Source organism: Mesoplodon densirostris, chromosome 1 (assembly GCF_025265405.1).
Source record: "Mesoplodon densirostris isolate mMesDen1 chromosome 1, mMesDen1 primary haplotype, whole genome shotgun sequence".
NCBI lineage: Eukaryota > Metazoa > Chordata > Mammalia > Artiodactyla > Ziphiidae > Mesoplodon > Mesoplodon densirostris.
The window spans coordinates 176362402-176375309 of NC_082661.1; the positions used below are offsets into that span (position 1 = coordinate 176362402).

The 12908-nt window shown below is 42.7% G+C and overlaps 3 protein-coding genes across 5 annotated transcripts in view; 2 read left to right on the plus strand and 1 right to left on the minus strand.

The window, feature by feature from the left end:
* Nucleotides 1-533: 533 nt before the first annotated feature.
* MRPS16 (mitochondrial ribosomal protein S16) lies at nt 534-2174 on the plus strand. Its single transcript, XM_060112143.1, has 3 exons — nt 534-750; nt 1184-1444; nt 1932-2174. The coding sequence occupies exons 1-3, from the start codon at nt 738-740 to the stop codon at nt 2063-2065; spliced, it is 408 nt and encodes a 135-aa protein (XP_059968126.1). The 5' UTR covers nt 534-737; the 3' UTR covers nt 2066-2174.
* Nucleotides 2175-3858: 1684 nt separating this feature from the next.
* On the plus strand, nt 3859-12072 carry DNAJC9 (DnaJ heat shock protein family (Hsp40) member C9). The gene is given in 7 exon segments (XM_060097396.1): nt 3859-3960; nt 4367-4505; nt 4508-4860; nt 5033-5173; nt 5823-6077; nt 7934-8020; nt 8390-12072. Coding segments are annotated over 7 exon segments (1197 nt in total). The 3' UTR covers nt 8510-12072.
* Nucleotides 9913-12908, minus strand: part of FAM149B1 (family with sequence similarity 149 member B1) — a 48091-nt gene continuing 45095 nt past the window's right edge. Inside the window, exons 11-12 of one of the 3 annotated variants that reach the window (XM_060112189.1) lie at nt 12524-12602; nt 9913-11179 (exon numbers count right to left, since the gene is read on the minus strand). In XM_060112189.1, coding sequence (XP_059968172.1) covers nt 11106-11179; nt 12524-12602 — 153 coding nt within the window. In that variant the 3' untranslated portion in view covers nt 9913-11105. The remainder of the gene's footprint in view (nt 11180-12523; nt 12603-12908) is intronic. The other 2 variants (XM_060112179.1, XM_060112170.1) reach the window with 2 other exon arrangements.

Below are 12908 nucleotides of genomic sequence, written 5' to 3' on the forward strand. Positions count from 1 at the left end.
GGGAAGGTGAGAGGCATATTAGTAAACACAGAAGGGCAAAATCAACTCTACATTCATTTATAGTCCTTCTACTCTCAGTCCTAATGCTACCTCCTTTATGAAGTCTTCCTGAGGCACAAAGGAATTATCAGGTTCACCTTCTCTTCCGCTCACTCCAGGACTGTGTACTGACCACCCCTAGTTACTCTGGTGTAACCTCACCATCTCCCCTACCAGATGTCAAGCTTCCTGGGGGCAGGGACAGCGCATCTTTGCGTTCTCGGCACCTCGCCTTGGCCCTAACTGGTGCTTGGAAAAAGTTTGCTGGAAGGATGGATTTGTGGAGCACTTTAGCACTTCTTAGCCGCTCCCAGGACTGTCCAATACTCCTCCCTCTGGCAGGAACCCAAAGGCCAGTGAGGGCCGGGAGATCCCACAGGGCTCTTTTCGCACTTACCCCAGCCCCAAACTGTAGCGCCCCTTCTTTGCAACCGTTCAGGTACGTTAGGTTCCACTGTGTTGCGTTACGGGAAGTGTAGGGGCGGAAAGCGGAAGAGGCGGGGCGAGTGGGCCGTTCGCTTCCGGCACCGAGGGACCCGGCCTAGGGTCGCGGAGGTCGGCGGCCGGCAATTCCTCAACGCTGACCTTTCCCGGCCGTCCTCCGCGCCACCGAAGCGGTAGAGCGGATCCGCGCGGGAGGCCAGAAGCTCCGAGGCGTCGCAACTGGTGCACAGGCCCCGGCGACTGCCGGCTGCGCTATGGTCCAGCTCAGTGAGTGATGGGGGCCCCGGGAGACCTTAAGGGCAGTCGCGGGGGTAGGGGGCGTGCGGGAGCGGGTGGAGCTGCGCTCTCGTAGACGAGCTAGAGGCAACCCGTACCTGAAACTGCACACGTTTGACCCTCTTCTCAGTGGTTTTCTTGTTTTGTTTGTAAGTTTTCGAGGAAACCCTATGAGATAAACGGCACTCATTTTATAGATGAGGCAGCTGGACTCCGACATGGTCCAGAGCCAGTGTTGAGTGCGTTGGGGGATGGCTGGAGTGCATAAGAGGAGTTTCACAAAGAAACGGTATCTAAGTCAGATTGACAAGAATTGGTTGGAAGTAAGGACCTTTCAGTGGAGGAAGGGGGCTCATTTCATCTATCTCATTTTGTCGGTTTTGTGCCCTCGATTCTTGTGTCTTAACCACTTACTTGTCTACAGGTACTCTGCTCTGCAAGGCCTACCATGGAGGCCACTTAACCATCCGCCTTTCCCTGGGTGGCTGTGCCAACCGGCCTTTCTACCGCATCGTGGCTGCTCACAACAAGTGTCCCAGGGATGGCCGTTTCGTGGAGCAGCTGGGCTCCTATGATCCACTGCCCAACAGTCATGGAGAGAAACTCGTTGCTCTCAACCTGGACCGGATCCGGCATTGGATTGGCTGTGGAGCCCACCTCTCTAAGCCTGTGGAAAAGCTTCTGGGTAACTCAGCTCTAGCCTTACCTCTCTGAGGGGATTTTAAATTGAAATCAGCTCGAAGATGATGGGAATTTAAAACGATTTTCATTATTTCCAGGCTAATCAGGACAGGAGTGAGAACTGAAATTGATCTGATTGCCATTTTGAATCTGGAGATTCCTTTTGTAGACTCCTTTATGAGACTTTTTGGATGACTGAGATTTTATGCTAAAAAATGGGAACGGTGTGTCTTGAATGGCTATCTGTCAGTTCTTTTTTTTTCCCAAGTAAGGAGAATAGTGTTAGGAAGTAGACAACATCCATTGTGACCTTGCAGTAAACAGAAGGAAGTGAGTTGGGGGAAGAGGTAAAACATTTTGTTGAGTGAGGAACTTGATTTGAATCTATGTTCTAGATCAGGTCTCTGTTAGACCTCAGTTCAGTGATGCTGAGTTCCCAGGGAAATATTAGCTTGTATTGTTATAATGAATGAAAATCCTGTTACTTTTAGGTCTTTCTGGCTTTTTCCCTCTGCATCCGATGGTGATCACAAATGCTGAGAGGCTGCGACGGAAACGGGCACGAGAAGTCCTCTTAGCGGCTCAGAAAACAGATACAGAGGCTACAGAAACAAAAGCAAACTGACTTCAGTGATCATAGCAGTGGGAACAAGGTCAAAGTCCTCTTAAAATATTTGTGCAGATCTCTTAGTTTTATTATATTTAGAGGTCAATAAATGGAATTTTTTAAGTCATCCATGATATTCTGGCCTGACCTGAACAGGGCCCAGGGAGAGGTTTGTTTTTGACTGACATAAAGCTGGGTGTAGGTACTAATTAGCTTTTTTAGCTTTTATCTGGGGAAAGACAGTGGCTGTGGGGTGGATTGGACTCTGGGTCTCTAGGACAACTTTACAGCCTGCTACTTTCCAGGACTTCCCTGTGTTTCAAAGTCCCCAACCAGCATATCTTTGTCCTATCCAACTAGTTCCTACTTCAGTCATTTATGGTCATCCCACCAGCTCAGGAACACAGTTACTTCACTTACTGTTTTTGTAATTGCAGATTTACATTGTCTTGTCAACGCAAAATTTCAGATTTACAAAGGTAGGTTTGTTATGAGCTTTTAGGCTCTAACAACCTACTTTTTAGGAATAACTGGAAGAAAGATAATATTGTAAAGTACCCACATACATTTTAGGCCTTTTCTGTGCATGGTTATTTGTGAGAATTATAAGATACCATGAAATTAGGTAGGATTATCTCGTTTATAGGAGCAGAAGCTGAAGTTCAGCAGTAGAAACTTGCCCAAGGCCACATAGTTTTAATATTGGGCAGAGCTAAGAGTCAGACTCCAGTGTTCCTACCTGGTGAGCCGTTTCCAACATGTCGTATTGTCTGTAGTCGGGGGAATGAGCTAAGATGAGGGGCTTTACAAAAATCCATTTAGGGCTTCCCTTGTGGCGCAGTGGTTGAGAGTCCGTCTGCCAATGCAGGGGACGCAGGTTCGTGGCCCGGTCCGGGAAGATCCCACATGCCCCGGAGCGGCTGGGCCTGTGAGCCGTGGCCGCTGAGCCTGCGTGTCTGGAGCCTATGCTCTGCAACGGGAGAGGCCGCAACAGTGAGAGGCCCGCGTAACGCAAAAAAAAAAAAAAAAAAAATCCATTTAAAAAGTCAGTGACAGAATCAGGTTTAGGTATCATGATTTGGTAATACAGATGACTGGTTGTGTCCCCCAAAACTCAGCACATAATCTTTTCCACCAGAAGCGCAGCAGGATTAGATGGTTTTAGTGCACATTGGATAATACAGATTTCATAATCTGACATAAAACTAAAACATAGGAGATTTATAGAGGAGATTCTATAGCCCTATCAATGTACCAAACTATTTTATTCTCTGGGTTTTATATTCTGAGAACAGTTACCAGCCATCTGAAAATCTGAGGTCATCAAGGCTCTCCCAGGGTTGTCACTGGTTGGCTCCCACTTACTTTGGGGTGACTTTAAAGGCACAGCAGGCAGAGAGCAACTGACTTTACCTGGGTTTGATCTTGGATCTAGGAAAGAGAAATGTTTTGAAAACCATTTCAAAGTTTAAAAGATAATAATCTACCCTGGAGAGTTTGAGGTCTTTGGAGAAGCTTTAATTGGTAGAGCAGAGGAGAATGTAATTCTGGAAAGTATTGTCCAGTGAGGGGAACTGATGTGAAATGGGTATTTTGAGCTACTGAGTTTCTTCCAGCTCACGTATTCACTTTGTGCCCTGGTCTATCTTTTGTCTAAGATCTATATACACAAACTTCCTATGTGAGCTCATCCTCTCCCTGATTTCCAAAGTTTTCTCTAGCCCTAGCCTTGCTTTGGATTTCCAGGCCCAGATTTTCACCAAGTCTTGAGTGATTGCATCAGCCTGTCTTGCTACCCGCTGAAGTCCAACATGCTCAAACCCAGGACTGCACTTGAGAAAGCTTTTGCTTCCGAAGCTTACGTTTTTATTAAGATGAGCATTTGGATCATGTTATCTCCAGCAAAGTGGAAGGTGATTTAGGAACTGGAAGGTGAATGGAAATGATTCTGTAATAAATATCAAATCTAGAAGTTCTATCAAAGAATTTTTAAAAGACCGGTATTTTGTCTTTTTGTTTAATGTAGGTTTTTTAAATTGCAGGGCTCAAGGGAAAGTCCCTATCCAGCGGTCCCAACCTGTAGGTTGCAAAATTATTTGGGCCTCAGAGCTCTATGTACTCTTGTCAGATCATCTTTGGAAAAGAACAAATCTGTTTAATCTTAAGGTTAAATTTAAACCATGTGAAATTGCCAAATGCCGATGTTACGCTGTTTTTCACTGAAAAAAAGCAAAAAGAAAACAGTGCATAGGTTCGGCCTAATATGAACGTTCCTTATATTGTTGCATAAACTGAGCTAGGACGTTGGGGAAAAGGTAGGTACGAGATTTCCAGAGCATCGGGAGGAGGGCCGCGGAGGAGAGGGCGTGGTGGAAGGAGGTCCCGGCGCTAGAGGAGACCAGGGACGCCAGCTCCCCTCTCCGCCTCAATTCTGGCCGACGCAAGCTTGGCCACACCCCCTTTGCAACCGCCGTAAAGTGTGGTGTCGTGGCCCCGCCCCTTCCGGCGCCTCTTGTGACGCCGGCCCTGGGCTTTTTGCGCGGGAAAAGGGAGCCGCCCAGGTCTGTGCTCAGCGTCACTGGACTCAGGCTGATTTCGCTGAAGTCGCCGCCGGCTCCGCACCGCTGCCGGCCATGGGGCTTCTGGAGCTGTGCGAGGAAGTGTTCGGCACCGCCGACCTTTACCAAGTGTTGGGCGTGCGGCGCGAGGCCTCAGACGGCGAGGTCCGACGCGGCTATCACAAGGTGTCCCTCCAGGTGCACCCGGACCGGGTGGGCGAGGGCGACAAGGAGGACGCCACGCGCCGCTTCCAGGTGCGGTAGACCCCGGTCCGCCGGCTGCCCGGGCTTATCTCCGTCTTCTGGCCGCCCGACCCCTCCCAGGTGGAGTGAGCCGAACCCGGCCTGGCGTCTTCTAATCTTTATTTCTCGCGGCGCGGTTTCAGTTAGAGGCGCAGGGTTGATTTTTGGATGCTCTTTCCCGCAGATCCTTGGGAAGGTCTATTCCGTTCTGAGTGACAAAGATCAGAGAGCAGTGTACGATGAGCAGGGAACAGTGGACGAGGATTCTGATGTGCTCAGCCAAGATCGGGACTGGGAGGCCTATTGGAGATTACTGTTTAAAAAGGTAAAGAACTCTGGGATTTCCTTGTGACTGTTTCCATCATTCATTCAACAAACGTTTATTGAATGCCTCTAAGGCCTTGCATTTTGTGTTGTGTAAGAATGAGGAATTTTTATTTGGCCTCGAAATAGTAATAAATAAACACACACATACACACCGGCGTTCCTCAGGAGATACCTATCTACTTATCGATCTTTGAAGAAGGGAAGACTTATCTCACCGTTAGGTTGAACCGTGTGGGTGTATCCATAACACATACACCTACATACCACACACACTGTTACTGAAATGGGTCTTTAATTTTCCGTTGATGTAGAGTGATTGTAGTGAAACGGGGGCATTTGATTTTTTACAAGATGTGCTTTATTTTACATATCCCGATGTAAGTCCTGAAACTTTTCCTAGCTTGGAAACTTCACTTAAATTTTCCTGGTCTGTAGCTTAGCAGTTGTAAAGGTTGGACTAGGGAGAACTCTGGAAAATCTTTGGCATAGAAGCTTTGGTTCTTTGCAACAATTTCAACTCAAGCAACTGAGTTGAGGAGAAACATTTGGGGAGAAACATTTCAACACCTAAATATACTTTTTACTAGTATTTCTTTTATTTAAAATAGAATTCTCCAAGTTAAAGCATATGTCTCTCATTTGTTCAGATATCTCTAGAAGACATTCAAGCTTTTGAGAAGACATACAAAGGTTCAGAAGAAGAGCTGGCTGATATTAAACAGGCCTATCTGGACTTCAAGGGTGACATGGATCAGATCATGGAGTCTGTGCTGTGTGTGCAGTACACAGAGGAACCCAGGATAAGGAACATTATTCAACAAGCCATTGATGCCAGAGAGGTCCCGTCCTATAATGCCTTTGTCAAAGAAGCAAAGCAAAAGATGAATGCAAGGAAAAGGAGGGTAAGATTTTGAATGCTATTTATATCTTGACTGCTTCCAAAAAGAATCTGAGCATATTTACAATAATGAAAATATATACAAGACTGCTGAAATAAAGATTAGGTTTAACTTGTTTTGTAGTTTTCATCTCATAAAATGAGCAGATCAGCTCATTAAGAGAACCTTTTTTTTTCTACTGTGTTGTGCTCAGGAGGATTTTACTGCATGGGTTATTTAGATAATCAATATCATTTTAAAGTACCACGGAAATATTCTTCATATGGGCCAATTCTTGTAACCTTGCTGAGGCATTCCTGAGGAGATAAAGTAATGGAGTCCAGATACACAGGCTAGACAGTGATTCTCACTTGGTTAGGGTGTGGGGGGGAAGGGTGACAGAGGCTGTCCCTTCAAAACTGTGTCTTTTTAATTCAGATTCCTTTGTTCTTGCCAGATTGATTCTTGAGTTGGACCCAGAATATACATTTTTTTAAACAAACGATTTAGTTTATTTTGATGTGTCTTTCCAAACACACTTTGAGGTACACTTTTGTGGAGTATCAAGGACTGTGGCTTGTGTGTCCTTTATACCCATATTAAACTGTGGAGTTGGTGAGGGTAAGGATGATGGCAGGGGAAAGGAGCTTAAGGATATCTGGGGTTCAGGGAGGGAGTGGATTCAAGGTAACAAACATCTGTGCCTCTGGTCTTTTGGTATTAAAGGCACCATTGCCTCAACCTGACTCATAATGGGAGCTCCACAGGGAGCAAATAGTGTAAGACTGTAGCTCTTTGGTGGGTACTTTATTTTGTATGGCTGAAATGGGGGTGGAGGTAGGTCTGCAGCTTTTAGGTAGAGAGACAGGAGAAACCTGACACCTGTGCTGAGTTGAGAGAAGTGGAATGTGTATCAAGATCACATTTTGGCTCATAGGCTACATCTGTCTAGATTCAGGCTGACAGTTTATCTTAAGTTGGTAATTATCTTTTTAGGTGAAACTGAGCACAGCTGTATTCAGTAATAGGCTATTAGCTTGAGAAACTTCCCTAGAGTTTGGGGGAGCTGGGCAGGAGGCTGGAATACTTTTGAGTGAGACTCCCACAAACTTGGAGAGGGGAATACAGTATTAAAAGAAATAAATTGAATACAGGGACTGAAAGTAGACAATGGAAACTGTGTCTCTTTATTGGAATAACAGGATCCTAATGTATCATAACTCCCAGTATTAATAGTATTCATTGCTACTTAGAAAATTCACTGGGGCTTGGGGCCGCTTATAGTCTTGCTTGTTGCCCTGAAGGAAAGAATGAACTTATTAACCTTTCCCAAGGTATTCTTGTGGTATTTTGGAATCAGTGCCCTAGTAAAGTTTGGCAAGAGGAGGTGGCTTTGAAATCTGGTAAAGAAAGTTAAAACTGAATTTGTTAGAGTTTATCCTAACTACTCAGGGGAAATTTTAAACTGGGGTTGCTCTCAAGGCTGCCACGAGTCACGTGTAGTAAATTGGGTTTCCAGAGGAGGAATCTGAGGTGCCTGTATCCTGGCAAAATTTTGAGGGCATCCTTGGCTAAGTGACCTTTCTTAGCTCTTCTAGCATTTTGGTTTCCTTCCTGTCACCATGTGGTTTATGAAACCAAATTACCTGCTTACCCCTAGCAAATACAAATGGGGAGCAGTCAGAAATGCTTATTGGAATCAGGATCTACTGCTTGATGTCAGCAATGCTGCCTTTTAGTGAGTGTCATATTTATGCAGTTTTATCCTTTTAGTTTATATAATCTTCAACTTGAAGGAGTCAAATTTGCTTTGGGGAAAGAGGGTGTATTTTTAGTATTTGCTAGATTGCCTTAGCGTCTCACATGAGTTTCTGTTTTAGGCTCAGGAAGAGGCTAAAGAAGCAGAAATGAGCAGGAAGGAGTTGGGGCTTGATGAAGGAGTGGATAACTTGAAAGCACTCATTCAGGTAAACCTGGCAGGTTGTCTGTGAAGTTTGCCACCACTTCTTTCATGTTCTGATTCCTACTGCTAATATTTTCTTTGGAGTGTATTATGTACAGTATTGTGGGCATTTTGTTTTCTTCTTTTAAGACATTCAGGTACCATACAGTCATCCTTTTAAATTGTACAATTCAGTGGTTTTTAGTATATTTATCAGGTTTTACAATCATCAGCACTAATTCCAGAACATTTTCATCACCCTAAACAGAAACCCCTTATCCATTAGCAGTCACTCCCCATTCTCCCTTTCCACCAGCCCTGGCAGCTGCTATGTACTTTTATCTCTGTGGACAGTCTTGTGTTTTGAAAGCTTGTGTTTTAACTTCTTAAACAGAGCAGACAAAAGGATCGGCAAAAGGAAATGGACAATTTTCTGGCTCAGATGGAAGCAAAGTACTGCAAACCTTCCAAACGAGGAGGGAAAAAAACAACTCTCAAGAAAGAAAAGAAATAATGGAATTTTCTCTTCAAAAGTCCTTAGGTGTTAATTGATGTCATCGTAGGCAAGGTGCCGTCAAGATTTGAAGACAAAAGTTAACCCTTGAGAAAAGTTGTCTTTCAAGCCTAAATTATTCAGATCAACTATGTAAACCAAACAGAATCTCTCAATCTGATGTTAGTATATCCTGGAAACACCATGACATTCTGTGAGGTCCTTCTATGAAGGAATTTGGTGGTGATCATTGAGGGAGCGGAAGGGTATATGCTTCCTGACAGCAATCTTCTATGGGTCTTCTGTACAAGGAACTGTACCTATAATGCAGATCTATCCCTACCACATTTAGCAGTTGTCTTTTTGCCACACAGGAGTGAGCTGCAGGGTATTCAGTGGTGTGTGTTTATTAGAACAGGTACTCTACCTAGCCTTCAACACACTTGCGGGACGTCTGTCTTCCAAATACTTGCCAGTTTGCTTTCAGTCTTAATGTTCTTGCATAGACCCTCTCCTTTTTGTTTTACTGAACTAAGTTTTGCACTCTTTGCTTGAGGTTTATAGGAGAAACAGGTGTTCAGATAACTTCAAGCATCTTTGTAAGAATTATACATGATTAAATAAACAAGTAAAAAAATGACTGTTAAGTTCCAGGGGCTTTTTAAATGATCCCAGTGTGATCATTTAAAAGATGAACTAGGGGCTTCCCTGGTGGCGCAGTGGTTGAGAATCCGCCTGCCGATGCAGGGGACATGGGTTCGTGCCCCGGTCTGGGAAGATCCCACATGCCATAGAGCGGCTAGGCCCGTGAGCCATGGCCGCTGAGCCTGTGCGTCTGGAGCCTGTGCTCCGCAACGGGAGAGGCCACAACAGTGAGAGGCCCGCGTACCGCAAAAAAAAAAAAAAAAAAAAAAAAAAAGATGAACTAGAAAAGATATGAATGGTGCTTAGGATAAAGAAGAGAGAAGAAAAGTAGTCGTAGTCAGCCTTGTAGCAGATAGCCTGATTTAAGTTGCCTCAAGAGATGTTGTAGTCCTGCCTGTAACTGCTGAATGTCCTTAGGTCACTGAGCTTGTCTGAACTTCTTTCCTCTATAAAAGAGTAAGGGAGCTGGGCTAAATGACCTGTTAGAGGCTCCTTCTGACTCTTAACTTTAACCTTGAAAGGCAAGCCGTCTTGATCCAGTGGTTTGTTATTATGTACTCCTGGTATTGATTTGTGAGAATAGTACAGAAATTTTCACTTAGTTGAATTGGTATGAACTCATTAGAATGTATGGAAATTTTTTAGGGACTGTTCAACTTAAAATCTCTGATTTGTAAGCTAATAATATTCAATACCATATACGTAAAACAAGCCTTCTGTTACTGAGATTTATGTATTATAATTTATCTGAGGTAAGCCCATGACACGTTTTCAGTTTGTGATTATAAACAGGTTAAAAAATACTCTTTAATTGCATCAAAAATACAATTTAATGCAGGTTGTTTGAAGCATCTGTCTTCATATGATAGCATTAGATAACTGCGAAATAATAAAATTACCCCAATTGAATTGATCAACTCTGAAGATTAACAGTAAGATCTAAAACCAGTATGATCATCAAAATTAAAATTCAGTGAAATTTAAATAAAATAAATGTAAGCCATAGTTAAAACCATTGCTGCATTCATGAGTGCACTCAGGAAAGGTCCATGTGAAAATTGGAAGAATGTCAAAGTTCTCTTCCTTTGCTCTTAAGGATATGTTTATACTGGACTAATTTGCGGGGTTTCTGAAATTTTAAGAAGTTTTGTCTTGCTGGCTCACTAATAGAAGTAGTCTATAAATTTTTTAATTGCCTTTCTTAGATCTGCAGGAGAAAATCGGCAAGGTGAGTTTAATATTTGGAAAAAAATATGACCACTAAAGTACTTTAAGAAGAAAAGAAGCATAACCTGATGTCAAGCAGGTGTTGTGAGGTTGAGTTGTCCTATCTGAAAAAAAAATCCATTATGGTTTATTACATAGGCTACTTTACACCAGTGCTCAACATTTATGTCTTTAGTTACTCACCCCTGCCATATTTGTCTGTCTATGGGATTGGACATCTAAAGAGAAAACTTCAGGAACGACTAATCTGTTTGATGAGTAGTAGCTCAGATTTTTGACAGCACTGTCTCCTAAAAATGACGTAAAAGTGAGTACACCTGTCCAGAAATTAACACAAGCAGAAGTATTCCAAAGCCAGTGATAATGTTATCAAACAATTTCCTACTTTTTGTGTATGTATAGTCTGATAGAATCCTGTAATAATTGAACTGATCATTGTTAACAGACAACATGAACAGTGATTTGGAGGATATTACTCTTTTGTTACATCTTTGGGTACAAATTTTACTGTCCAGTGAAATGGTTAACTTATGCTGAAAGAAGACAGTAACTGGAGATAGAAGCAGTACCCATGTAATCTTTGGCCGATACTGTTCTCAGTCTGTTGTACCAAAATAATTCTTCATGAAGATAGTTTCAAGTTGTCTCCTGTTTACAAGCTCTGCATCACGAGATGACTGAACACTGATTTGTGAAATCTTCCCACATGTTCCCTGCAGCCTGAGGCAGGTTCTTCTCACTTGCCCTATGGTCCCTGCCTGGTTCTAGTGATTGGTCCACCTCTGTTTTGAGATTTTGTAGATCCATGTAACTGAGGACCTGTCAGACAAAGATGACATCATAGAGTAACATTAGTAGACATTCTAGATTTGATCGTCTCAAGTTCATATGTACGGGCTTTTTTGCTCCAGTTATCAGTTAGACTTTAAATTTGGAGCCTGTGACTAAACAGTAAAGTATATATTTACCAAGGCAATAAAAGTCATGTTTGCGTATTTTATAATGTAAAAACAAACAAAACCTATATTAAGATATGAAAGCAGTAACCTAATTTTAGAAAATAGCCACGAATTTAAAAGGACTAAAATGCCTGTTTCACTTACCTAAATATTATACTAGTTATACTTGACCGGCAGCACGGCCAAATGTAATAACTAGCTCAGAGGCAGCAGTGCTTCTCTGAGGACTGATCCAAGAACCGAATCCACTGAAAGCTTTCAAAGACTACCAAACGATGCTACTAGGAACTGAACTAAAAGAATTCGCTTGCATTACAGAGAAGGTTTGAGGCAGGTTACTTTTTAATGTGCTTGCTGATTAATCTGATTATTAACAGGAAACATTTCAACTGCCCAATAGTTCTAAATTTCACCTATAACATAAGGAGAAAATGACCCTGATGGTGAGACCATTATAGGAAGAATTAAGACATCCTTAAATTTTCTCTCATCACTCATATGAAAATAGAAACTATAGAATATAACTTAGAAGACAAAAAAGTTAATGGGATAGAATCAGACTCCTCGTGTCTTGACATTGTGAATTTCTTTTCTTACCTTGGCCTAGCAGCTTAACTGACCAGAGCAGTTTAATCCATAGCAATGTGGGGTTTGCCAAGTAATAAAATCCATGCAGTGTTTGAATGTTACAAAAATGACTTATTTGGCTTAAATTTTTTAGATTAAAAAAAAAAAGTAGTTTTCCAGAATGGCAAGAGGTTAATTTTTTTTTTTTTTTTTTTTCTTTTTGCGGTATGTGGGCCTCTCACTGTTGTGGCCTCTCCCGTTGCGGAGCACAGGCTCCGGATGCGCAGGCCCAGTGGCCATGGCTCACGGGCCCAGCCGCTCCGCGGCATATGGGATCCTCCCAGACTGGGGCACGAACCCGTATCCCCTGCATCGGCAGGCGGACTCTCAACCACTGCGCCACCAGGGAGGCCCCAAGAGGTTAATTTTTATATGAGAAAACAAATCTGGAACTTTCTGGCTTTGAGCAGTGGAGTTCTGTAATTTTTTATTATATCCCATATTCCAAAATGAATTTGAGGTAATTTACAAAGATTTAGGAAAACAAAATATAATAAAATCCGGAGGAAGGAAAAATAAGCATGGAAAACAGCAGGGTCTTAACCACATAGTAGTAAAATAAAAGCCATGGCCTGACCTGTTCCTGCAGATCCCCTACCAGGTTGGGCCTGATGAGGATACTCAGTAGCACATGAACGATGATACTTTGTGTCCGGCTGAAAAAGAGAAGATGAGACACTTCTTATGATGTGACTTCTCCCAGAGGATAATGTGTTACTTGGTTTAGGAGGGAAAACCTTGAAGTTGGACAGCAGTGTAATTGACATCATCTGACATTCTGAGGGACAAGTTGGCTAAGTGTACTCTTACATTCCAAGTAAGAAAAATCCCAAGCCAGAAGCCCACACAGCCATTGTTAACTTGTAAAAATTTCAAGTTCTACAACTTTATTAATATGTCTTTAAGAAAACCTTAGCATTTATAAATAATCCATATGGTTTAATATTTCTAAATACTTACAA